This window comes from Aristolochia californica, unplaced genomic scaffold (genome assembly GCF_029961685.1).
Source record: "Aristolochia californica isolate CCGP_79_NKW_82.1479 unplaced genomic scaffold, dmAriCali1.0.hap1 SCAF_1, whole genome shotgun sequence".
NCBI classification, from domain to species: Eukaryota; Viridiplantae; Streptophyta; class Magnoliopsida; order Piperales; family Aristolochiaceae; genus Aristolochia; species Aristolochia californica.
The window spans coordinates 60,489,165-60,507,998 of record NW_027181770.1 but is presented as its reverse complement, the minus strand read 5'-3'; the positions used below and the strand labels follow the sequence as shown (position 1 = coordinate 60,507,998).

Here is an 18,834-nt window from a genome sequence, read left to right as displayed (position 1 = left end):
GACAGAAGTACCCCCCCCCCCCCCCAGCAATGAGCAGGACTGGGCTGCAAGGGCTAAAGCAGCCATGGAGAGTCATCAGTAAATAACACAAGCGGCACAGTTTTCGCAACCTGTTATTGATAAAACAGAGGAGCAAAAGAATCAGATATATCATGAACATTATCGGCAATCACTGGCCCCATCAAGTCATCAGCAGCTTCCTGTTTCTCTAACAAATCATCCCGTTGGACCATCCTTCAGCTCTGGAGCACCCTTCAGTTAATGCGAAAAGTTGAGATGATCTAATTCATCAGCAATCAAACCCATAATGAAATGCCAGAGTTGTTTTTTTCTGTCAGAGCGAGTAAATTTAAAGAGAAACCATAATCGTGTACAAGCGGAAGCATTAAGACATCAAGAATTTAAAAAAACCAGAAAAGAAGAAATGTTAAGACGGCGGTGAACAATGCTTTGGAGAAAACCAAGTGGAAAGAAGAGAGACGAGGCGTTTCAATTCTTTTTAAACTTTTATTTCACCAGAAACAAACCCAATTTTCATCTTGAATGACGCAGATTCATCGGAGCCGTTGGATAGGAGTGATTTTATGTGGCATATTTTTACTGTACTGGCAAAGATGAAAAGAAAACGATTTCTCAAGAACAAGAAAAATAACAAATTCATACTTTCACCTCTGCTTTTACTCCTTTTATAATGTCTGAATTTCAGGAAGAAAAAAAATGACTGGAAAATATAATCTCAGAAAACAAAAAATCAAGATTCTTCTTGATCATCTGAACCCTTTTTATGGCGGTGGATCTCCTCCTCCAGAGCGGTGTTCTTCCTGTTCTCTTCCTCCAACTCAGCCTCCAGGCTATCCACCGCGCCCTGCAACAGCATCACCGTCTCCAGGAGCTGCTTTTCTCTCCCCTCTTCCGCCCACTCGTCATAATCCATCCCACCTGCAGCTGCTAGAGCACTCTTCACCATTTGTTTCTCCAGTTCCAAACTGCTCATCAGCGAGACCAAGCTTGGCACCAACTCTGCGGCGTCGATTCCAGGAGCAGTCTCGTTCTGGTTGCTTTTTCCGGATTTATCTGACGAAGCTGTCTGCACTGTCGTCTCATCAGCAATGGCGGAAGAGGAATCGGCCTTAATAGATTTAGACCCCTCCTCTGTGTTTTCTTCTGTTGCTTGTTCTTGCACAGGAGGAGCTGAAGAAGGACATGGGTGTTTCTCATTCTTTACGTTAGATTGAGAATATCGGTTTTCTCTAACCTTTTCTTCCTCGAAGGGGAAAACGGGATCTAGCTCCAGACCACTTTCATTAAAATTCCAGCCGCTAATCCTTCTGCTCTTAGACGCTCCAACCCCTGCATCTTCTTCTTCCTCCTCCTCCTCCTCGCTGATCACCACCGCTGACTGAGAGGCGGAAGGGAATTCTTTAAACCTTTCTTCCACGCTAGGCAGCCCCTGCAAGACATGCTTAACGAGATACTCCTGAGACTTGCAGTTCTTGAAGAAAGGATGCTTGAGTAGCTTCTCGGCGGAGGGCCTCTTTGACGGGTCCTGCACCAGGCAAGTCGCCACCATGTCCTGGAACTGCTTCGAGAACCTCTTCTTCTTCTTCCCCTTGTTCCGATCGTCCTCGTAGTTGAGACTCAGCCTACTGCTTATCCTCATAACCAGCGATTTCGATGGCGGAAGGTGGGACAGCGGCGGACGGCCGTGAGCGAGCTCCATGGCGGTGATACCCAGAGACCAGATGTCAGCCTTGAAGCCGTACCCGTTCCGGGAATGAATCACCTCCGGCGCCATCCAGTACGGCGTGCCGGCTAGGTCGTTAAAAGAAGAAGAAGCCCAAGAGCCGGTTAACGAGGAAGAAGACTGGTCGTAGATGGAAGCGGAGACGCCGAAATCTGCGAGCTTGACGGACCCGTCGGAGTGGAGCAGAATATTGCCGGCCTTGATATCGCGGTGAAGCTGGCCTTGGGAGTGAAGATAATGAAGAGCTTGGAGGGTGTGCCGAAGCACGACCGCAATCGCTGGTTCGGGAAGACCGGAAGGAAACGCAGAGGAGATAATGGAGTGGAGGGAGCCGGCGGACATGAAGGGCATGATGACCCAAAGACGGGTTCCGACGGTGAAGGAGCAGTGAGCGGTGAGAACGTTGGGGTGAGAGAGAAGCGCCATGGATTTAGCCTCGAAGCGGAGGTCGTTGAAGTTCACCCTCGCCCGCTCCAGGTCGATGGACTTCACCGCCACGACCGTTGACTCCATCGAAAGACACACCGCCTTGTACACCACCGCACTCACCCCGGCACCGATCTTATGGAGGAGATGGTACGCGGAGCGCTCGGTGGGGAACGCCGCAGCTGCCGTCGGCGGCGGAGCATTATGTCGAGGCCGATCACGGTCGAGGGAAAGAGACCGGAAATACAGGGACTTCGATCGATCCATCTTCTTCTTCTTCTTCTTCTTCTTCTTCTTCTTCTGGGTCGTTTCTGGATTCTTGGGTTTCTTTCTAGTTATCGGAGAAAGAAAGATGGTGAAAGAGGCGAAGAGGATTAAATGTTCTTGTGAAAGGCCGAGAAAGGCGGCCGTGATCGTGAGCGAAGCACGTGAACTTCTTGTTAGCACACAAACTTATTTGCTGAAATCGTAACAGTAACTGTGACCGTTATTACGGTTTCGTTCCCGCCGTAAACCAAAGCGTCCTTAAACCCAAACCGGCGATTTTGGTCTGACCTAATTTGACCCGGTTCAACAATTGGTTGGACCAGAATTAGAACACAAATCAGTTGTTTAATAAGCTAAATCAGTCTATTCCCGAGTAAGAATCGGAAAGGCATTTGGCTCCGGTTCAATCTCTACTCTGTCTTGTTCAGATTTATTATTGGTATCAGTGGATTTGCGGAATTCATTTCTGTTTGATGAGTGGATCAATTGCGTCCGCCTTAACCCTAAATATCATCTTCGGAGAAGGCGCGCTTCTTCCGATTTCTTCCTCTTCCTCCGACAAGCAGACGGCGACGTATTACAGGCGCAACGGCGAGTGGAGAAAGGTAAAAAATCTGACCTCTTGTGCTGAGCATTTTGCATCATCTACACCAGAGAAGAGATTACATTCTCGCCGATTTGAGGAACAATCTGGATCTATGTTCTTCTGAGTGGTTTACTCATCTGAGCACATTTCCTGGTGATTTTTTTCTGCGATCTTTGAGCATTCTTCTCAATCACCTGAATTTGTCAAATCAAATATATGAGAACAAGTGATAGTATTTCTGGAATAACCTGTCATGTGACAATCACACTGATAGACAGCTGTCTAGTATAGAAATTCAAATGCAAGGTAACTAGGCAATTCTTTTGCCAGACTTTCTTTAGTTGCTTCTGCTAGAATTGTGCGTCTTACTTGTTTGTCAAAAATCTGATACGATGCGAGTTGTATAATGTAGGATGAAAAGAGTTTGAATCTTTAAAGACTTTACCAAAACTTTTTGGCATGGCTCAAAACTAAAGCCATAAACTTTTTGTTTGCATTTGAGATTGTTTAGCTCAAACAGGTAAAATCTCAATCTAACGCTTTATTTGAGATTCGTACCAGTTGCTTTAACTTGAGCATAAAACATTTTTATTAGGATACTAGAGTAAAAAATTCAAAACCACAATCACCTTAAAGAAATTATTTTGTTCCTTTTATTTCATTTGTTAACTCAATTTAGCGTAGCCATTGCTGTCGTGGGTTCTATTTCTTTTCAAAGTGGCGGCGGACTCTGCTTGGCTACAGAAGGCACATATTCTGAATGAATGGGTACCAACTTTACTCTTGCTAACACGATTCTTATTACTCACAATGGCATTCTCAAACTGCCATGCTTAATTTACTAAAATTTATCTTTTATCGCCAGGCCAATTTACCTGTTCAATGACGTCTTCCCTACCCCCAATAAATGTATTTATTCATAATCCTTTATCGCATGAATTTGGATTTCAAGATATCCACCATCTTTTTTATTCTTTTTGGTATCTAAGGATTTACCCATCCCACAAAATCGGATCCTTTTCCTATAAAATTGAAACTGTCAACAACTTCATGTAAGGTAGCTTATTCCAAAATATAGCTCACAACCAATTCTCCTGCCACATACCAGAAACGCATACAGTTGCTTGATACAGATTAAAACTGTTGACCATGGATGCAAGGAAGACGATATAGAACTAGTTGTTACATCTTCAACAATACAATTACCACGGCAGCATCCACATTCAAGTACTTTATTCCTCTTCTTCAGCTTCTTCCAGCCACTTAACAAATGGCTCCAGGGCTTTCACAAAAGTTTGCCTACGCGAATCAAACAAAACAAATGATAAACACCAAAACCTCATCAACAAGTACTAATTTATATGTTAAACTGGACCCTAAATTATCCACTTATAGAACCACAAAAAAGAATTCCAGCTATATATGAATATTTACACCTAAATTATCCACTTGTAGAGCAACAAAAAAGAGTGCCTACACCAAAGGCCTACACCTTAAATTATCTACTGGTAGAGTCACAAAAAAGGGTTTATACCTAAATTATCCACTTATAGAGCCAAAAAAAGAGGGCCTACATGTATGGGGAATATTATGGAATAGTCTCACATAGATTAGTAAGTACAAAGATCTTAAATTTATTAGGTGAGAAAGAGGTTTCCTAAGTTGGTTAATCATCTTAGGATGGACCTCGGATCCAACTTAACACTACACAGATAAGTATTAGCTAATTGGATGACTCAATGTAGGAGCCAACTAAGAGATCCATCTGCAATTCTTGAAAAACAATTTCTACAAGTATCAAGTCTCCAAAATTTTTTGCAGGCCAGATTTCTCTAGAAGAGAACTTGAGATCTCCAAAAAAAAAAAAAAAAAAAAAAAAAAAGCAATGATAGTCAACATACAAAGAAATAGTTCCAAACATGGCAGTAAGTTAATCAAGTTTTTTTTTTCCTCACCTGCCCTTTGGGTTTGTTCCTTTACGGAACCAGAGGAGAATGGTGTCTTCTGCAAGCACATCCTGATCATAAAGAGACCTCACGATTTCTGGAAACAACTTCATCAGTTTGGCATCCTCATAGCATTGAATCTGAACTTTGTAAATAAGTTCCAGCTCCAATTTGCCAGTAGTACAGAAGGTGTTTAACAGTTTGGCCCAAGTCTTCACCTGTACAAGGAAATGTCCTCAATCAGCAACAACAAGTAAGCAGAATAATTATACCGTGTATTTTACTGTTTGTATGACCGTAGCATTTACCTTCAACTGACATTAAACATATTTTAACCTAATGAGTACTATTAAGAACAACTAACAGATAACAAAACCAGTGAGTGTCTGCCATATAGTGCTCTAAAGAATACCATTTTAGAACAACTCGCAGCAAAAGCGAAACCAGTGTCTGTGGATGAGTGCTGCAAATAAGCATTATATAAGACCAAGTCTAACTACAAAAGATCCAATATGGAGGGTTACTAACAAAAAATTGTGCTTGCCTTGCCAATGGCGTTGAACTCAAGATGGGATTACAACAACAAAAGGTCTTGATAGTACTAAAACAACAGATAGATCTCGAATCACATTCCCTAGTCCAGTTCTAGGCACTGGTATCTGCCTCGAGATTTTATTTTTCCTACTAAGAGAAATATTTGACCACATTCTCTTTAGATAGCAATAAACTTCAAAGTATGCTCAGATAAAGACTATTTTAAAGGAAAAGAGAATAGATACTACACAATATTCCACCACCCCCTCTCACCTGCCGGAGTGCAGCATTAGCATTCTGTTGCTGGTTCTTTCCAGACCACTGAACAGCATCCATTATAACATCCCACAAAATGCGCACCATTTCAATATCAGGTAATTTAGCATCCCTAACACGCTGTTTCACTGTTTCACTCACTTCAGATATGTCTGCCTCCTCCGCTATCTGGGTGGTTAATGCTGATTTCATCTCCTTCAGTTTGACTTCAAATATTTTCTTCTCATTGTACTCAACGAGAGCAATCAACCCTTCCTTTCTGAAGAACAACAAGATTCAAAAGGTGAATTATAGTATTTGGAGGGAAATAAACAGCATTTTAAAGTGGTATTCACAAAAACACACCTAAAATGCTCTGCAAAACCTTCAGGAGATCGCTTGGCTGTAGGAAAGAACTCAAGCAGATTGTCGTCCATTTTGCCTCGTTTGAGAAGTGCTATAAGATCATCAAGGCTACTGTCAACAAGATATTCCTTGAAAAAGTCTGTTATGAAAGGCAGAACTAGCCCTTTTGCCACAAGGTTGTCCTTGAGTAGAGGCTGGAATACTGTTTCCGGCGGAAGCCCTGATAGCTTCTGGGAGAATGTGAGAGCTGTAAAAATGGCAAGCCTCTTCCTTTCATTCTCCTCAAAAAGCTCCAGTGACTGGAGGAACCTACGCATGACATTTTCAAGATTCTTTATGAGGAAAGGCCTTCTACGCAATATCTTCTGTATGTACAGAACAGATGGCAAAATGGCCTCGCGCTTGGGTTCACAGTCTAGAATGGAGTTATGGTGACGATCTCCTTCATCAGGCTTTGTGGTGCCAGGTTGAGTACGCCCTCCCGTGAAGACCACCTGGAGTCAAATGAAAAGGAGCCATTTATTGAGCCAAGGTAACTGGGTAAAAACGAAAAGAGAAACCAAATCAGTAAAAAAGCTACTTTCTTTCATCAAGTCTTCAACAGTCAGAACCAACAACTATCTGATAGTGTTCAGAACAATGTATGAACTCACAAACAATCTTTGCTGAAAACTGGATATGCACCATAAAAGTGCACACAGCAGATAATTGATGCAAGCATTTGCAAATAGCAACCAACGAGGCACTTTAAATATGGTTACAATTCCCTAATAAGCCACTTAACCGGAGTTGGATATTCATTCACTTAGGCAGGCAGGCAGTTATCAATTCAATCCAAATCATGACAAGGGGCCAAACTAGAATAAATTGCCCCTCGCGCCCGTTTTACAAAAATGTCCATTGAACATAGTTTTTTTTCAATTCAATTCAATTAAGAAATAAAATTAAAAAGCCCATTGCAATTGACTCACAGCAAGCATCATTTTTACATAAAACAACAATCACATCGCACTTGGACCTAGGGTCATAAATTCACCCACTAAGCATTTTAAGTATAATCAGAATCAGACATTGATCTACTTATTGAAGTAGTTTTTCAGGTAGCCAGCTCCATAAAATCTATATAACAATAAGGCAGGGGCCAATGGTAGAAAAGCTGTCTTAGGCCAACTTAAATTGCAGAATTTGTTACTGCTCATGATGAATCCTAATTTTACTACACATGCGACCAGTGACTAAAGCACATTTACAAACTTTTAAGTAGACCGCCAGGAGTTAAAAAGGAAAAACAATAAAAAAGTATAAGGAATTAAAAAGCCATGGATAATGAATACTTAAACAGGGAAATAAATTCTATCCACTCCAAGGCCTCTTAAAAGTATCTCCTTTTTAACAAGGTACTTCTATGAAACACCATAAGTGCTCCAAATGAGTTATAAGACTAAGCTAACTAATATTGAAATTTTAACAAAACGACCAGATTATAAAGAATCACTCATGCCAGCACCAATGATATTAAAACATAACTCTCCACATCTAAGAAACTCTTCTTGTTGAAGAAAAAAAATCTAAGAAATAACACCGACTGGTCCACCTAAAAATATTCCAGTTCGTAGCATTTTTAAGTAAAATCCCACTTAAGCTTTGGGCCAGGGCCTGCTACCAAGCCAATCACTTTTAATGTGGTCAAGTTCAACTCACACAGGATTCAGGACTTTTGTGCTTGCATGTAAACTATACTCTCACACATACATATACATATGCACATACGTATCAGTATTCCATCCCATGACTGTGGAAACTGTAGTGTGCTGATAAGACAGAAACTGTTACTTTAACTTTCATTTAAAACATAGATAAGAACTTCATTACCCCTATCAAGTCAAAAATAGAAATCCGCTAGAGAAAAGAAAATAAAGAAATAAATAGAAACACTCAAACAATAAGTTAAAATGGCTGTTGAAAACTTGAAGCGCGATTATTTACAGGTGATGATGATTAGATTGATCCCAGAAATGGCATCAAATTCAACCATCGACCAACATCACTCAACAGGGCCAGAGCACTTGCAACGACTAGCCATTCTCATAAAATAAATTCTCCGGTAGCTCTTTGGGGGAGTTCAGAAGTAGTCAACATGAATTTCAATTTATCACATAGCTAAGGAATCTATTGCCACAGGCATAGTGCCAGTAAAATCATGTTTCCTGAAAGTAAAACCAGCAAAGCCTTTCACTTGGAGGCATAAGTAGAGAACATTCACACTTATGTTATGTATCTTTCAAGTGCACATGTAAGAAGTGCATGACAACCTAGCTACAGTTAGCAGGAATACTTGCCTCGAAAAAAGTGTCACCATATCTTGAGAAGTTCAGATCGGAAGATTCAATGGCTTTTGCAACAAGTTCCTACAGATGAGAAGTGTTAGATCAATAATAAAGATCTCAACCTTGAGCAAGAACAAAAATGGGAGTGATGGGAAAATTTCCAACATTTCAAATAAAAAGTTGTATTCCACAAAAAGGACTGACACAAAACGCAGTAACACTTGCAGTAAAGTAACTTAAATCCATTTTGAAGGAAGTCATGCCCTCAGTTAACAATCATAGATAACAAATTATTGATGTAACAACCAAAGCTGTACCTACACAGTTTACCCTTTTCCCACATGCAAGGCAACCCAAATAAGAAAACAACAAATAAACCTGTCAATTCAAGAAAATATTTCTCACCAGGTCGCCATCATTATCCAGATAAATTTGGACCACTGCATCTGCAAAAGTTGCAGGGTCCAAAGGAGCTGCTATATTCCGTTTGCGGGTCTTAATCCGCGTACCACTGAATTGAAATAAAGTAAAACGCATGAAAATCTCCATCAAATAAGCAGTGGCAAATAAATAATGATTAAATTGCTAGCCAATCAGATATAATACGTTGAAACACAATGGAACTGATCTTAACTGAAGGAAAGCCTAAATACTTGATTAATGATAAAAAAAAAAAACACATGAAGAAGTAGTAGCAAACGGAGAAGGTATACGCCCTGAATGTGGCCTTCGTATTGTTGACTAACAAATTAGGTTATAAAGGACTAGAAAGTCAAGCTTTCAACTATAGAGTATCTATCCATTTCAAAATAAAAATAATAATAACAATAATAATAATAATAATAATAATAATCATAATAGTAATAATAATAATCATAACAACAACGAAGAGCATGTAATAAAGGAAACCCTACAGACATATTTCTATTGATCCTGACATTCATAAAGGAGCAACAGAAATATCTAACCAAAATTCAGCAAGTTAATATCTATTGCTATAAGAAAATTTATGGTTGTATTCAATAGAACCCAGATGATATCAAACGTTAAATTGGGGCCAGAAACCATTTGCAGGCCATCCAATCAAAACTCAGTTTTCATCCCGTTTGTACCTCTAGGTAAAAAAAAGTATGTTAGTCATTTTTAAACAAAAACATAACAAAAGATTCACCTAATTATGGCAAAGAAGATTTGTGTAAACACAACTTTTTGCATTTTCAAAAAACAAAAATTTTCATTTAAAAAAAAATTGAACCACCCCTAGAGATCATCTCATTGTCCCACATGTTCAGGATATTCTTATTTTCTTTTGATGATGAGTACATTTTGTCATGATAGAGATCCTTATTCTGTATTCTATTGTTCAACACCGATTATAATAGAATAAAATAGTTGATCATATGAAGTTTTAAGTTTCTATAGATAATAGACCACCTTGCAGTTCTCAAAAGATTATTCATTCTCGGTTCTCAGACTGCAAATAGTAAGAGATACTAAAGAGACCAACATGCAGTCACCTACAGTTTATTCCACCTATTAAAAGTGCGATCATGGACATATATAGTGTGTCAAATAAGGTGCAGATTATTCACTCTCTTTACCACATCAGACTGTGAATGGTAAAGGATCAAGAGACCAACATACGGCACCCACAGATAAGTTGTTGAACTCTCAAAAATTGCTACAAGGACATATATGTGTATACTACAGAAGGATTTTACGAGCTAAAAAATGGAACAACACAGACAAGACAAGCATGTGCATGATAATTGTTGTATAAACTATAATTTCAATTGCCCACTTTATACAATATGTAAAACTTCCTAAAGAGAAAATAAGTTTTTTTATAGCAAAAAGATATTATAAGCTTCATCATTGATTAATAGAACATGTTGAAGATTGGAAAAGTGCAACAGGAAAGAAGGAAAAGCAAGCCCAATTTCTTAGGTAAACCCCCAAGACCAACAGCCTTTTCTTGCCAGACTTACCAATTGCAGTCAGTACCAACCACAAATCTCTCAAAGGACAGAACAGCTCAAACACAGTTTCAGAATCACATTACATCATTTTCTATAAGCAATCATTTCAGCAATTTCCCCCAACTCACATCAGTGTATTTTCATTTGGAACATCTCTCCCCCCCCCTCCCCCCCCCCCCCCCCCCCTTCAAGATAATTTTGAATAAGATAGTCTCACCTCTCAAAAGTCTCAAACAAGACAACAACACTTTTTGTATATGAAGAAGCATCATTAAAACCCTTGTATCAGATGCAAACTTCAGGACTTGAAAAATTCTCACTTGTTTGAAATTTTTGCCACTAACCTACAGTTAGAAGCAACCTGGATAAACAATAACATACAAATAGTTTTTTTTCTTTTCTTCTTTTTTCCTTTGTGATTCAACAGGAAATGCCTTTTCTTCCAAAATAATCACTTTATTGGAACTTCTATATTTTTTCCTCAGTTCCTAAGCTATTAGCCAAGCACCAGATAAAATAAACCATCTAACTTCAGATCGGACAGGAACCTTACAATATGTATTAAAACTCTAAAAGTATTTCAAGCCCAAAGAACATTAAGGGATCGTAGAAAAAGAAAACCATTAGTACCACGGACACCATAAAACATTTGAACAAAATAGAGGCAAAGTTTTCAGAAGTAAAACAATCTAAAGCGCAACTACCACCAGGAAATGCAGAAGAAATAGCCAATCATATGATGTCATGAAAAATGAATGGCGTTCTATAATTTTGTGATGAGAGCAGGTATGAACACAGATACAGAAAATAAATTGAATGGCGGAAAGAATCTACATACCCAAGAGAGGGTCTCTCCTTCGAGCTGTAAAAAGGAACACGCAGCCAAAGAGAGAGAAGGAGAGGAAATGTTAATATATACCATCAGAAATAATTTTTATAAGCAAAAAGTAACATAAACAAAATGCGATACCAACATTCTCAACTATAACATTTGAACGCAATAGGAAAACAGAATTGTTACTAGACGACAACAATGACGGACGACCAGTTACGAACCAATTATTTCGATTGGATAAAAAAATGATAAGATATAGGGCAAGAGATCGGAAGAAATAGGAGAAACGAATAAGCCAGCAGTCGGAAGTTTGGAAGAAAGAATAACTCATTAATTTCGGGAAACCAAAAGATGGAAAAAGGTTGAAGCTTTCTGAAGACAATAGAAGAGAAGATTAACTGCTCAAGGCATGAAGCTTTCTCGATGCAGCACACAAATACAGTAACCCATAGTTTCCTGAAACTAGTAACTGATATACTCGAAGAACGAAGCTTTCTCAAGACATCAGGTGCACAAATCGCGATCTAGACTAAAGAGCAAAGGGATAGACCAGAAAATAACTGCTCCCTCTAAGCAAAACAACCCAATTTTTCAAAACACCAAAGCTGAAAAATATAAAAAAATGGAGCGTTCTTGAGACAAGATACCACAAAAGACTTCGTTCGCTGCAATTTTGCCCTCAGACTAAAGGTACCCCTCAGATCCAACATACCCTCCCCCCCAGAACTGAAAAATGACAAGGAGCCCGTTTGAAGGAAACACAACAAAATAAAAGACTAGCAATAAAATCTCCAACCGTTCTCAACCAAAAATGATAAGGATCCATTTGAAGAAAACACAAAAAAAAAAAAAAAAACGATATAAAATCCCCTCCCAGAAAAAATAGATCGGCCAAACAACAGGATCAACACACAGAAAGAAACAGAAAAATAGATCGAGTAAATACAAATCGTTACCTCATAAACCAAGACCGAGAGGGATCAAGAAGTGCGGCTGCGCCTCGGAGAGGAGAATGGCGGTCGTGGTGAGGAGAGAGGGGGTTTGGAGGCTTGTTGGGGGATTGGCAGGAAAAAGGGGCAAGAAATAAAAAGAAGAAAACGGGATTCTTTCTCCCTTCGCTTTCTATTGCAATTTTCTTTCGTTCTGAGAAAGGCCGTTCAAATGACCTGACCTTTCCACCGAAATCAGTCACGGAAACGCATTTCCGGACCTACCGCTAGTCGAAGTGTCACGGAGAAATCGAATAATGACACGTGCCATTAGACATGTTTGACCGTGACTTACACCACGGTCACGGTGGACAAGGAACGGTGCTTCAAATTCATATGATTAAATAGCATTTTCCATAATTTAAATACAACGTATTTTAGTATTTTATTAAAGTGTTAATTTGATTTTTAATGTAATTAAATAATTTTTCTACTACCATCGAGTTAAATTAATATTTTGATAATCAAACCAAACACAACCGGTTCAACCAAGATGAATCAAAACTAGACCCTATTTCGACTTGCACTAACTAAACATAGCTTATAATCAAAAACCAAGTCCAAAATGCCAATAATTTGTCTTTATAATCGAGTTGGACCAAAACCTACTTGTTTGATGATCGGTTCAATTTTGATAACATTGAATTATAGTTAAATAAATTTACATTACTACACTAATTTTGGTCATTTTGTACCTTCAAAAAACAGGTTTCAACTTCAATGTTGCCCACCAAACTATTTAGCCTAGCTTGGTTAAGCAAATCACTTTGCTACCCAGATGAGCAAATAATCAGAATAATTTCTAAAAAATTTCTAGCTGCGAATTATTACTAAATAAATGTTATATGTTGTTACAATGGTATTTCAACCATGAGACTCAACTAGTCCCAATCACACTCAAAGTTTTAGGTGCACGAATCAGGTTTTAGTATCAAACACCAAAACCTAATATGATCGATACTTAAACTAAATAAAAACATAGTTTTCTCAATGCCCATGAAATAAGTAACATTTAAAAATAAACGAACAAATATTTATAGGTTTTTCCTTATATATAAATTTCCAACTAGGAGCACAAGGCTCCCGAATAAGTTCAAGTGGACTAAATCAAACCCACACCTACCTTAGCCCCACAAGATCGAACTTAGGTCTGACCGCTCTGCTGCTTCGATTTTTATTAATTAATTTATAAAAAAAGGAAAATTCTTCTCCAATGACCCTCACATTCACCACTTAACACTACTAATAATTTGTAACCATCATATAAAGAACAAATTAAAAGCATCATTTTAGATCACATGGTTCATGTAATTCTAACCCACACTCTCTTTAATACAGATTTGGTTACAATTTTCAGTATATTCAATAACTAGTTTTGAGTTTTTGTTATTATTTTATTTTTAAATTTATAATTATGTAATAACATATTTTGAATATGTTCATTGACTGCGCAATAATAATCATAATGATTCAATTATTATCAACGGTTGTTCAATTTGTAGATTCCAACAACTGAGTTATTGTCAGCAGCAATGGGTTGTTGTTGATTCAATTGCTGGTGATGGTAATTTCATTATTATCGGCAGGAACTGAGCCAGAACCAGAGGATTCGTACTCAAGCTATGGACATAAAGGATTAGATTCATATTCATCCCATTTATCATTCGTTATCTCGTCTCCTGGCTATAAAAGATTAAAATCAGCCCTAGAGAGATGAGCAGCATGGATTATGGGAGTCACGCAGTCGGACGGCACAACAAAGGGGGAGGAGAAAACACGACTCGAGAGCAAATGCAACAAGACCCAAGATGAACACGATTCCATGCATTCGATTTTAAAACAATATCCTTTCTCGTAAATTTCTTCTCTGCAAAAATTAGAAATTCTTCCCCATTTTTCTTTTTCTTTTTTGTTTTCGAGACTTTGACATTCTGCAGAGAGAAAAGAAACCCTTAAAAAAAGAAAAAAGAAAAAAAAATCTCCGCCTCTCTCTTTCATGCCCTCCCTCCAACGCGAAATGGAGGGTAACGAAACCGGTGGAGGTCTCACCTCCGGCTCTTACTATCACCAGCAGCAGCACCCCAATCCCAATAACGTCAATGACATTTTCTTGAACACCCAGAGTGCAGTCCATTATCCTCCGGCAGACCCACCTCCTCTTTACGCTCAATCCGCCGTCCCTGCTGCCAGTGCCGAAGCCGCGCCCAAAAGGAAAAGGGGGAGGCCGAGGAAGTATGGTCCTGGCGGGCCTGTCTCCGGGGACCTGAAACCATCTTCCAAGAAGTCTTCTGCCTCTTCTTCTCTTCATCTGTCGTCTTCTCCCGTGTCTGCTACTCAGCTGCAGGGGAAGGACATCGCGTCTTCTTCTGTTTCCAAGAGAAAGGCCCAGCTCGAAGCTCTCGGTACGATATATTATATCGGTGCCCTTTGCTCGTGTTTGTTGTTGCTTCCTTTTTTCTAGTCACCAAGCACAAAAAACTTTGGCCAATGATTTTTTTTTGTTTTTTTTCTGCTGTCTGTCTGCTGTCTGTTTGAACTTTGAACTACTCAAACGCTACATATATATGCAACGTGCTTGTACTTTGGTAGGACATGGCTACGTACTCGTTTTCCTGGATTAAAGGAAATACTGCTCCTGGTCATGTTTTTAAACAGAGAAGGTGTTGTGGTAGTTCCTCTGGGGAACCTGGCCTGAATGAATCCAAGAACCTTGTTGAGCCTTGTGCAACTGTCTGGTGATTGGATTTATTTGCTCATGAGGCTGCAAGAACTTAAATTTGCCTACCATTTGTCCTGGAATAGCTAGGATTGTCAGGTCTTGTCAACTTGGTCTATGCCGTATAACTGATTGAGTCAGAGATCTTTGGTCAAAGTGAGAAGTTGGAATTTCATCTGTCTTTTCTATTCCGATAAAATTTCACCTTTTGTTCCATTTAGTATTGGTGTCTGTGTAAGAATACTGATTATATAGTTGTTAAATGCAGGTAATGCAGGACAAGGATTTACATCGCATGTAGTCACTGTTGCGCCCGGAGAAGTGTGCTTTCCTCTATGTCTCCACTTTTGTTGATCATACTTTTCATTTCTGTTAGAAAATGAATCAATAGCAAAATTTTTAATATGTTTACTTCAACTTTGATCCTTGGAATACTATTTTCCTCGTACTAATCTCTTGTTTAGTGTGAGTATCTTTGGTTTTATTTCTTGATGGTAATATGGGTCACTCCATCTTTATTCTTTTTTTACTTTTTAGACTTTGAATTCAGATTTTTCTCTATATTTCTTCTTTTCAGTTGAGGACCGGGATAAATTGTCTGTTTGGATCAGTTTATTTCTAGGATTTCAAATACACATATTCCACTCTCAGAGTTGGGCATTGAACTCTAATGGGTTTGTTAGAGGAGGCAGCTTACTCCTTTCTTCAAATCATAGATTGGAAAGGGTGGTCAAAGATGATTTAGAAACTCTTTTTTTCTTTTTCTTATTAAAACATTCAAGTAACTCTTTTCAGTGTTGGTTTCGCTTTTGATTTTCTTTACATTCTACATTAAGGCTTTTTGCTGGACACGGGCAAGAAGTTGGATCTCAACCTGCAATTTTGCAAGAAAGCAGGAGCCATGTTGTAGGAAAAAAAAAGGAAAGCACGAACCTTGGTTTAAATTTTATGACCTCTACTTCCACCATATTTCTTCTCAAGTTTTTTTGACTTCCAGATACATTGTCATAACAAATATGTAGCAATGCCTGTTTGCGGACACTCCAGGAATGAGTCTGTCTGCCTTGTCCAGTGAAATTGGTTCTAGTAGACTTCTTAAATGCATAAAACAAGTTTTTTTTTCTTGTTTTTTTCTGTTTGATTACCTTTCACTTGTCAGACCTTATTAGAATGTAAGTTGTCTTTGGTATAACATTTCCCCCCTAAATTTACTTGATTATTTTTGCTCCTTCCTATGAGCTTTTTTTTGGTTTCCATGTGGAGACATGGGGGCTAGTGTGAGTTCTAGATGTGCTCTCATTACTTTAAAGGTTGCATTGCATTTTTTATTACTGTTATCTTATTGTTTAAGTTTTATCTGCTCAAGTCAAGCATTTTAGATTTGCTAATGTGAATTATGGTTAATAGTCGACTTCTGTCTGCTAGGATGTGGCTCAAAAAATTATGTCATTCATGCAACATGGAAAACGTGCAGTTTGTATTCTCTCTGCTTCAGGTTCAATTTCTAATGCATCTCTTCGTCAACCAGCTATGTTGGGTGGAAATGTTTGTTATGAGGTGAGACTCTCTTTCTCTCCCTCTCTCTCTCTCTCTCCCTCTCTCTCTCTCTCCTGTTGTGTGTGTGGGTGTGTGGCTTTGGTAACATTTGATTTTCAACAATTGTTTTGCTTTTGCATGAGTTTCAGTTATTGGCTGATACAGAACATATGCTATATTTTCTGATGAAACTGTCTTATTTGTCTGAATCCATTAAAATTGTTTTGGTAACTCAAAAGCTGTACTTAAGAATGATAACCTCAAATGTGAATGGTTCTCACATCTCAGTCCCTACAGGGTCTCGTGTACTTTTCTCCTTAATGTGAAATCTCCTTCTCATTATGTTCAATAAAGGAAGAAAAAAGTGGTCCATTGTAGTACTTTCTTCAATTAATTTTATAATCCATTAGAATGGTTGTAAGCATTCTACAAACCTCTTTTTTCATTTTAGTAATACTCTTAACTTTTGCTGCCAAAAGAGACAGCTTTCCAGCCTTGTCAGTGAATCAAAGTCAAGCAAATATCTGAAGTTATCTGTAGGCCCCAGCACTCTGAAAGCTAGTATGGAGTTTCCGTTTGTTCAGTCCAAGATCTCATGTAACTTGGTAGTTACTGGCTGAGCACTCAATGGAGACGGCTGGGCATTAGTGGTATGTTGACCCCCATATGGCACAATGTATAACTTATCTCTTGTTAGTAACCAGTAGCATACACGTATGGTTTCAGCAGTCAAAAGGTGAATGCTGAAATGGAAGGTCGGTGTGGGTTCAGATTGTGATTCTCATATTCTGAGTGATAACTGATGATAGGGAATGATATAGTTGTGTCAACATTGGTTTGCCTTTAGTATGATGAAAATCAGGATAAAAAAATACTCTTCAAGAAACCTAAGAGTGAACTTCCTCCTTGATGAGATTCACCCTTCTATCTTTTGCATGGAGAACATGTTTGACAGACCTCTAATCATTTCTGGCAATGAGATAGGTTTTAAAAAATCATATTCTGAATCAGCTGACTCGAGTGGTATCAATCAATTTAACTGATCGTCAGATGAGTTGGATTATGAGGTTTTCAAGCATTTTGCCATATTCATACGAGGCCTTTCAGAGAGTTGCTACCAATCGTGTATGTGTGTTGCTTTGGTCTATGGTTAGATATTTGCGTGTTGTTGAAACAGTAATTCTTGTTGATCAGGTTTCTTGGGCTGATATGCTATGTTATGTTTAACTGTCAACATCTTTTCCACGTTACACTCTTCTGACTTCAGGGACGATTCGAGATTCTTTCTCTCTCTGGATCATACCTCCACAATGAGATTGGAGGGGCATCCTCACGAACTGGTGGGCTGAGTGTGTGTCTCTCTGGTTCAGATGGTCGCATAGTGGGTGGTGGTGTAGGTGGTCCTCTGAAGGCTGCAAGTCCTGTACAGGTAAGTTCAGATCTTACATTTTTTAGTTTTGTTAGTTTTTTCATCAAGACTTATCGTGACTGTGATCCAGGTGATCATGGGTTCCTTTATCATTGATGGGAAAAGAGACGGTAGCCCTCCTGCAAGGGTTGAATCTCCAATGGCTATGGTGGGGCAAGCGGTTTCAAATGTTCGATTTCGACCCACCCAAGATTCCATGGCAAGAATCTCACCCAAGATGAAAGAAGATCAGCAAAGTATAGGTGCTAGTAGTTTCATGATTCAATGTGCAATGCATGGGTTGTCATCACGGTCAACCGACTGGAGGGTGCCCAACATGGGACCTGATGGTGGGGGTTTCTCAGGTCAGTTCTTCTTGTGTTTTTTGTTTTTAACTAAGATACTTCCAGCTGGTTTTTCCTTCATTGAACAGTTACCCTTTTTCCAAGTTTGAGAAGAATGTGAGGCCAGTGTGGAGGGGTAACACGAAACTTGTAATCTTACAGGGATGGATGGTGGAGCATGCCAATCTCCGGAGGATGAGGATGATGATTAACTTGGAAGGGTTTAATTTAAAAAACATAGCAAGTCATAATCTTCCATTTGAGAGGACTAAATGTACAACTCTTCTAGTTAAGAGCATAACATAAAAATCCTTGTGCAGGATTCCACACTCATTGTCCTTATTTTACTTATCAATATATATGGATGGCAGGCCTTGGATTCAAAGTTTGGACATGGAAAGTTGCTATAGAATTGAGAATCTGCAAAAAATTAAACAAGATTGAGCTAAACACTTGTTCTAATGCCTTTTATATTAGAGTAAAACACTTGTTCTTCCTGCTCATAACAAATCTGAACTCTCTTGAAGAAACCCAAAAGTAGGGAATTCACATCTTTTTTATTGGAAAAAGGGAAAT

General features: G+C 38.8%; 3 protein-coding genes across 3 annotated transcripts; 1 reads left to right on the top strand and 2 right to left on the bottom strand.

Moving 5' to 3' along the window:
• Positions 1-751: 751 nt before the first annotated feature.
• LOC137949853 (serine/threonine-protein kinase BLUS1) lies at positions 752-2,437 on the bottom strand. Its single transcript, XM_068796067.1, has one exon. It carries the CDS (start codon positions 2,435-2,437, stop codon positions 752-754), a length of 1,686 nt encoding a protein of 561 aa, XP_068652168.1.
• A 1,585-nt stretch (positions 2,438-4,022) lies between these two features.
• On the bottom strand, positions 4,023-12,394 carry LOC137953938 (uncharacterized). The gene is made up of 8 exons (XM_068801502.1): positions 12,222-12,394; positions 11,269-11,292; positions 8,857-8,962; positions 8,464-8,532; positions 6,125-6,618; positions 5,777-6,038; positions 4,979-5,187; positions 4,023-4,322 (listed from the first exon to the last, which is right to left on the bottom strand). The coding sequence occupies exons 1-8, from the start codon at positions 12,224-12,226 to the stop codon at positions 4,256-4,258; spliced, it is 1,236 nt and encodes a 411-aa protein (XP_068657603.1). The 5' UTR covers positions 12,227-12,394; the 3' UTR covers positions 4,023-4,255.
• A 1,565-nt stretch (positions 12,395-13,959) lies between these two features.
• Positions 13,960-18,648, top strand: LOC137943641 (AT-hook motif nuclear-localized protein 14-like). The gene is made up of 6 exons (XM_068789098.1): positions 13,960-14,656; positions 15,239-15,291; positions 16,396-16,527; positions 17,774-17,935; positions 18,006-18,279; positions 18,421-18,648. The coding sequence occupies exons 1-6, from the start codon at positions 14,251-14,253 to the stop codon at positions 18,468-18,470; spliced, it is 1,077 nt and encodes a 358-aa protein (XP_068645199.1). The 5' UTR covers positions 13,960-14,250; the 3' UTR covers positions 18,471-18,648.
• Positions 18,649-18,834: the final 186 nt, after the last annotated feature.

What these genes read in the sequence shown, in the direction of transcription:
- LOC137943641 (XM_068789098.1), top strand. Translation starts at nt 14,251, where the DNA reads ATGCCCTCCCTCCAACGCGAAATGGAGGGTAACGAAACCGGTGGAGGT. An exon ending in GGCCCAGCTCGAAGCTCTCG is followed by an intron (nt 14,657 to 15,238) that starts GTACGATATATT and finishes TGTTAAATGCAG; the next exon opens with GTAATGCAGGACAAGGATTT. An exon ending in GTGGAAATGTTTGTTATGAG is followed by an intron (nt 16,528 to 17,773) that starts GTGAGACTCTCT and finishes TTCTGACTTCAG; the next exon opens with GGACGATTCGAGATTCTTTC.
- LOC137953938 (XM_068801502.1), bottom strand. An exon ending in TGGATAATGATGGCGACCTG is followed by an intron (nt 8,533 to 8,856) that starts GTGAGAAATATT and finishes TCTCATCTGTAG; the next exon opens with GAACTTGTTGCAAAAGCCAT. An exon ending in GGTTTTGCAGAGCATTTTAG is followed by an intron (nt 6,039 to 6,124) that starts GTGTGTTTTTGT and finishes GTTGTTCTTCAG; the next exon opens with AAAGGAAGGGTTGATTGCTC.
- LOC137949853 (XM_068796067.1), bottom strand. Translation starts at nt 2,437, where the DNA reads ATGGATCGATCGAAGTCCCTGTATTTCCGGTCTCTTTCCCTCGACCGT.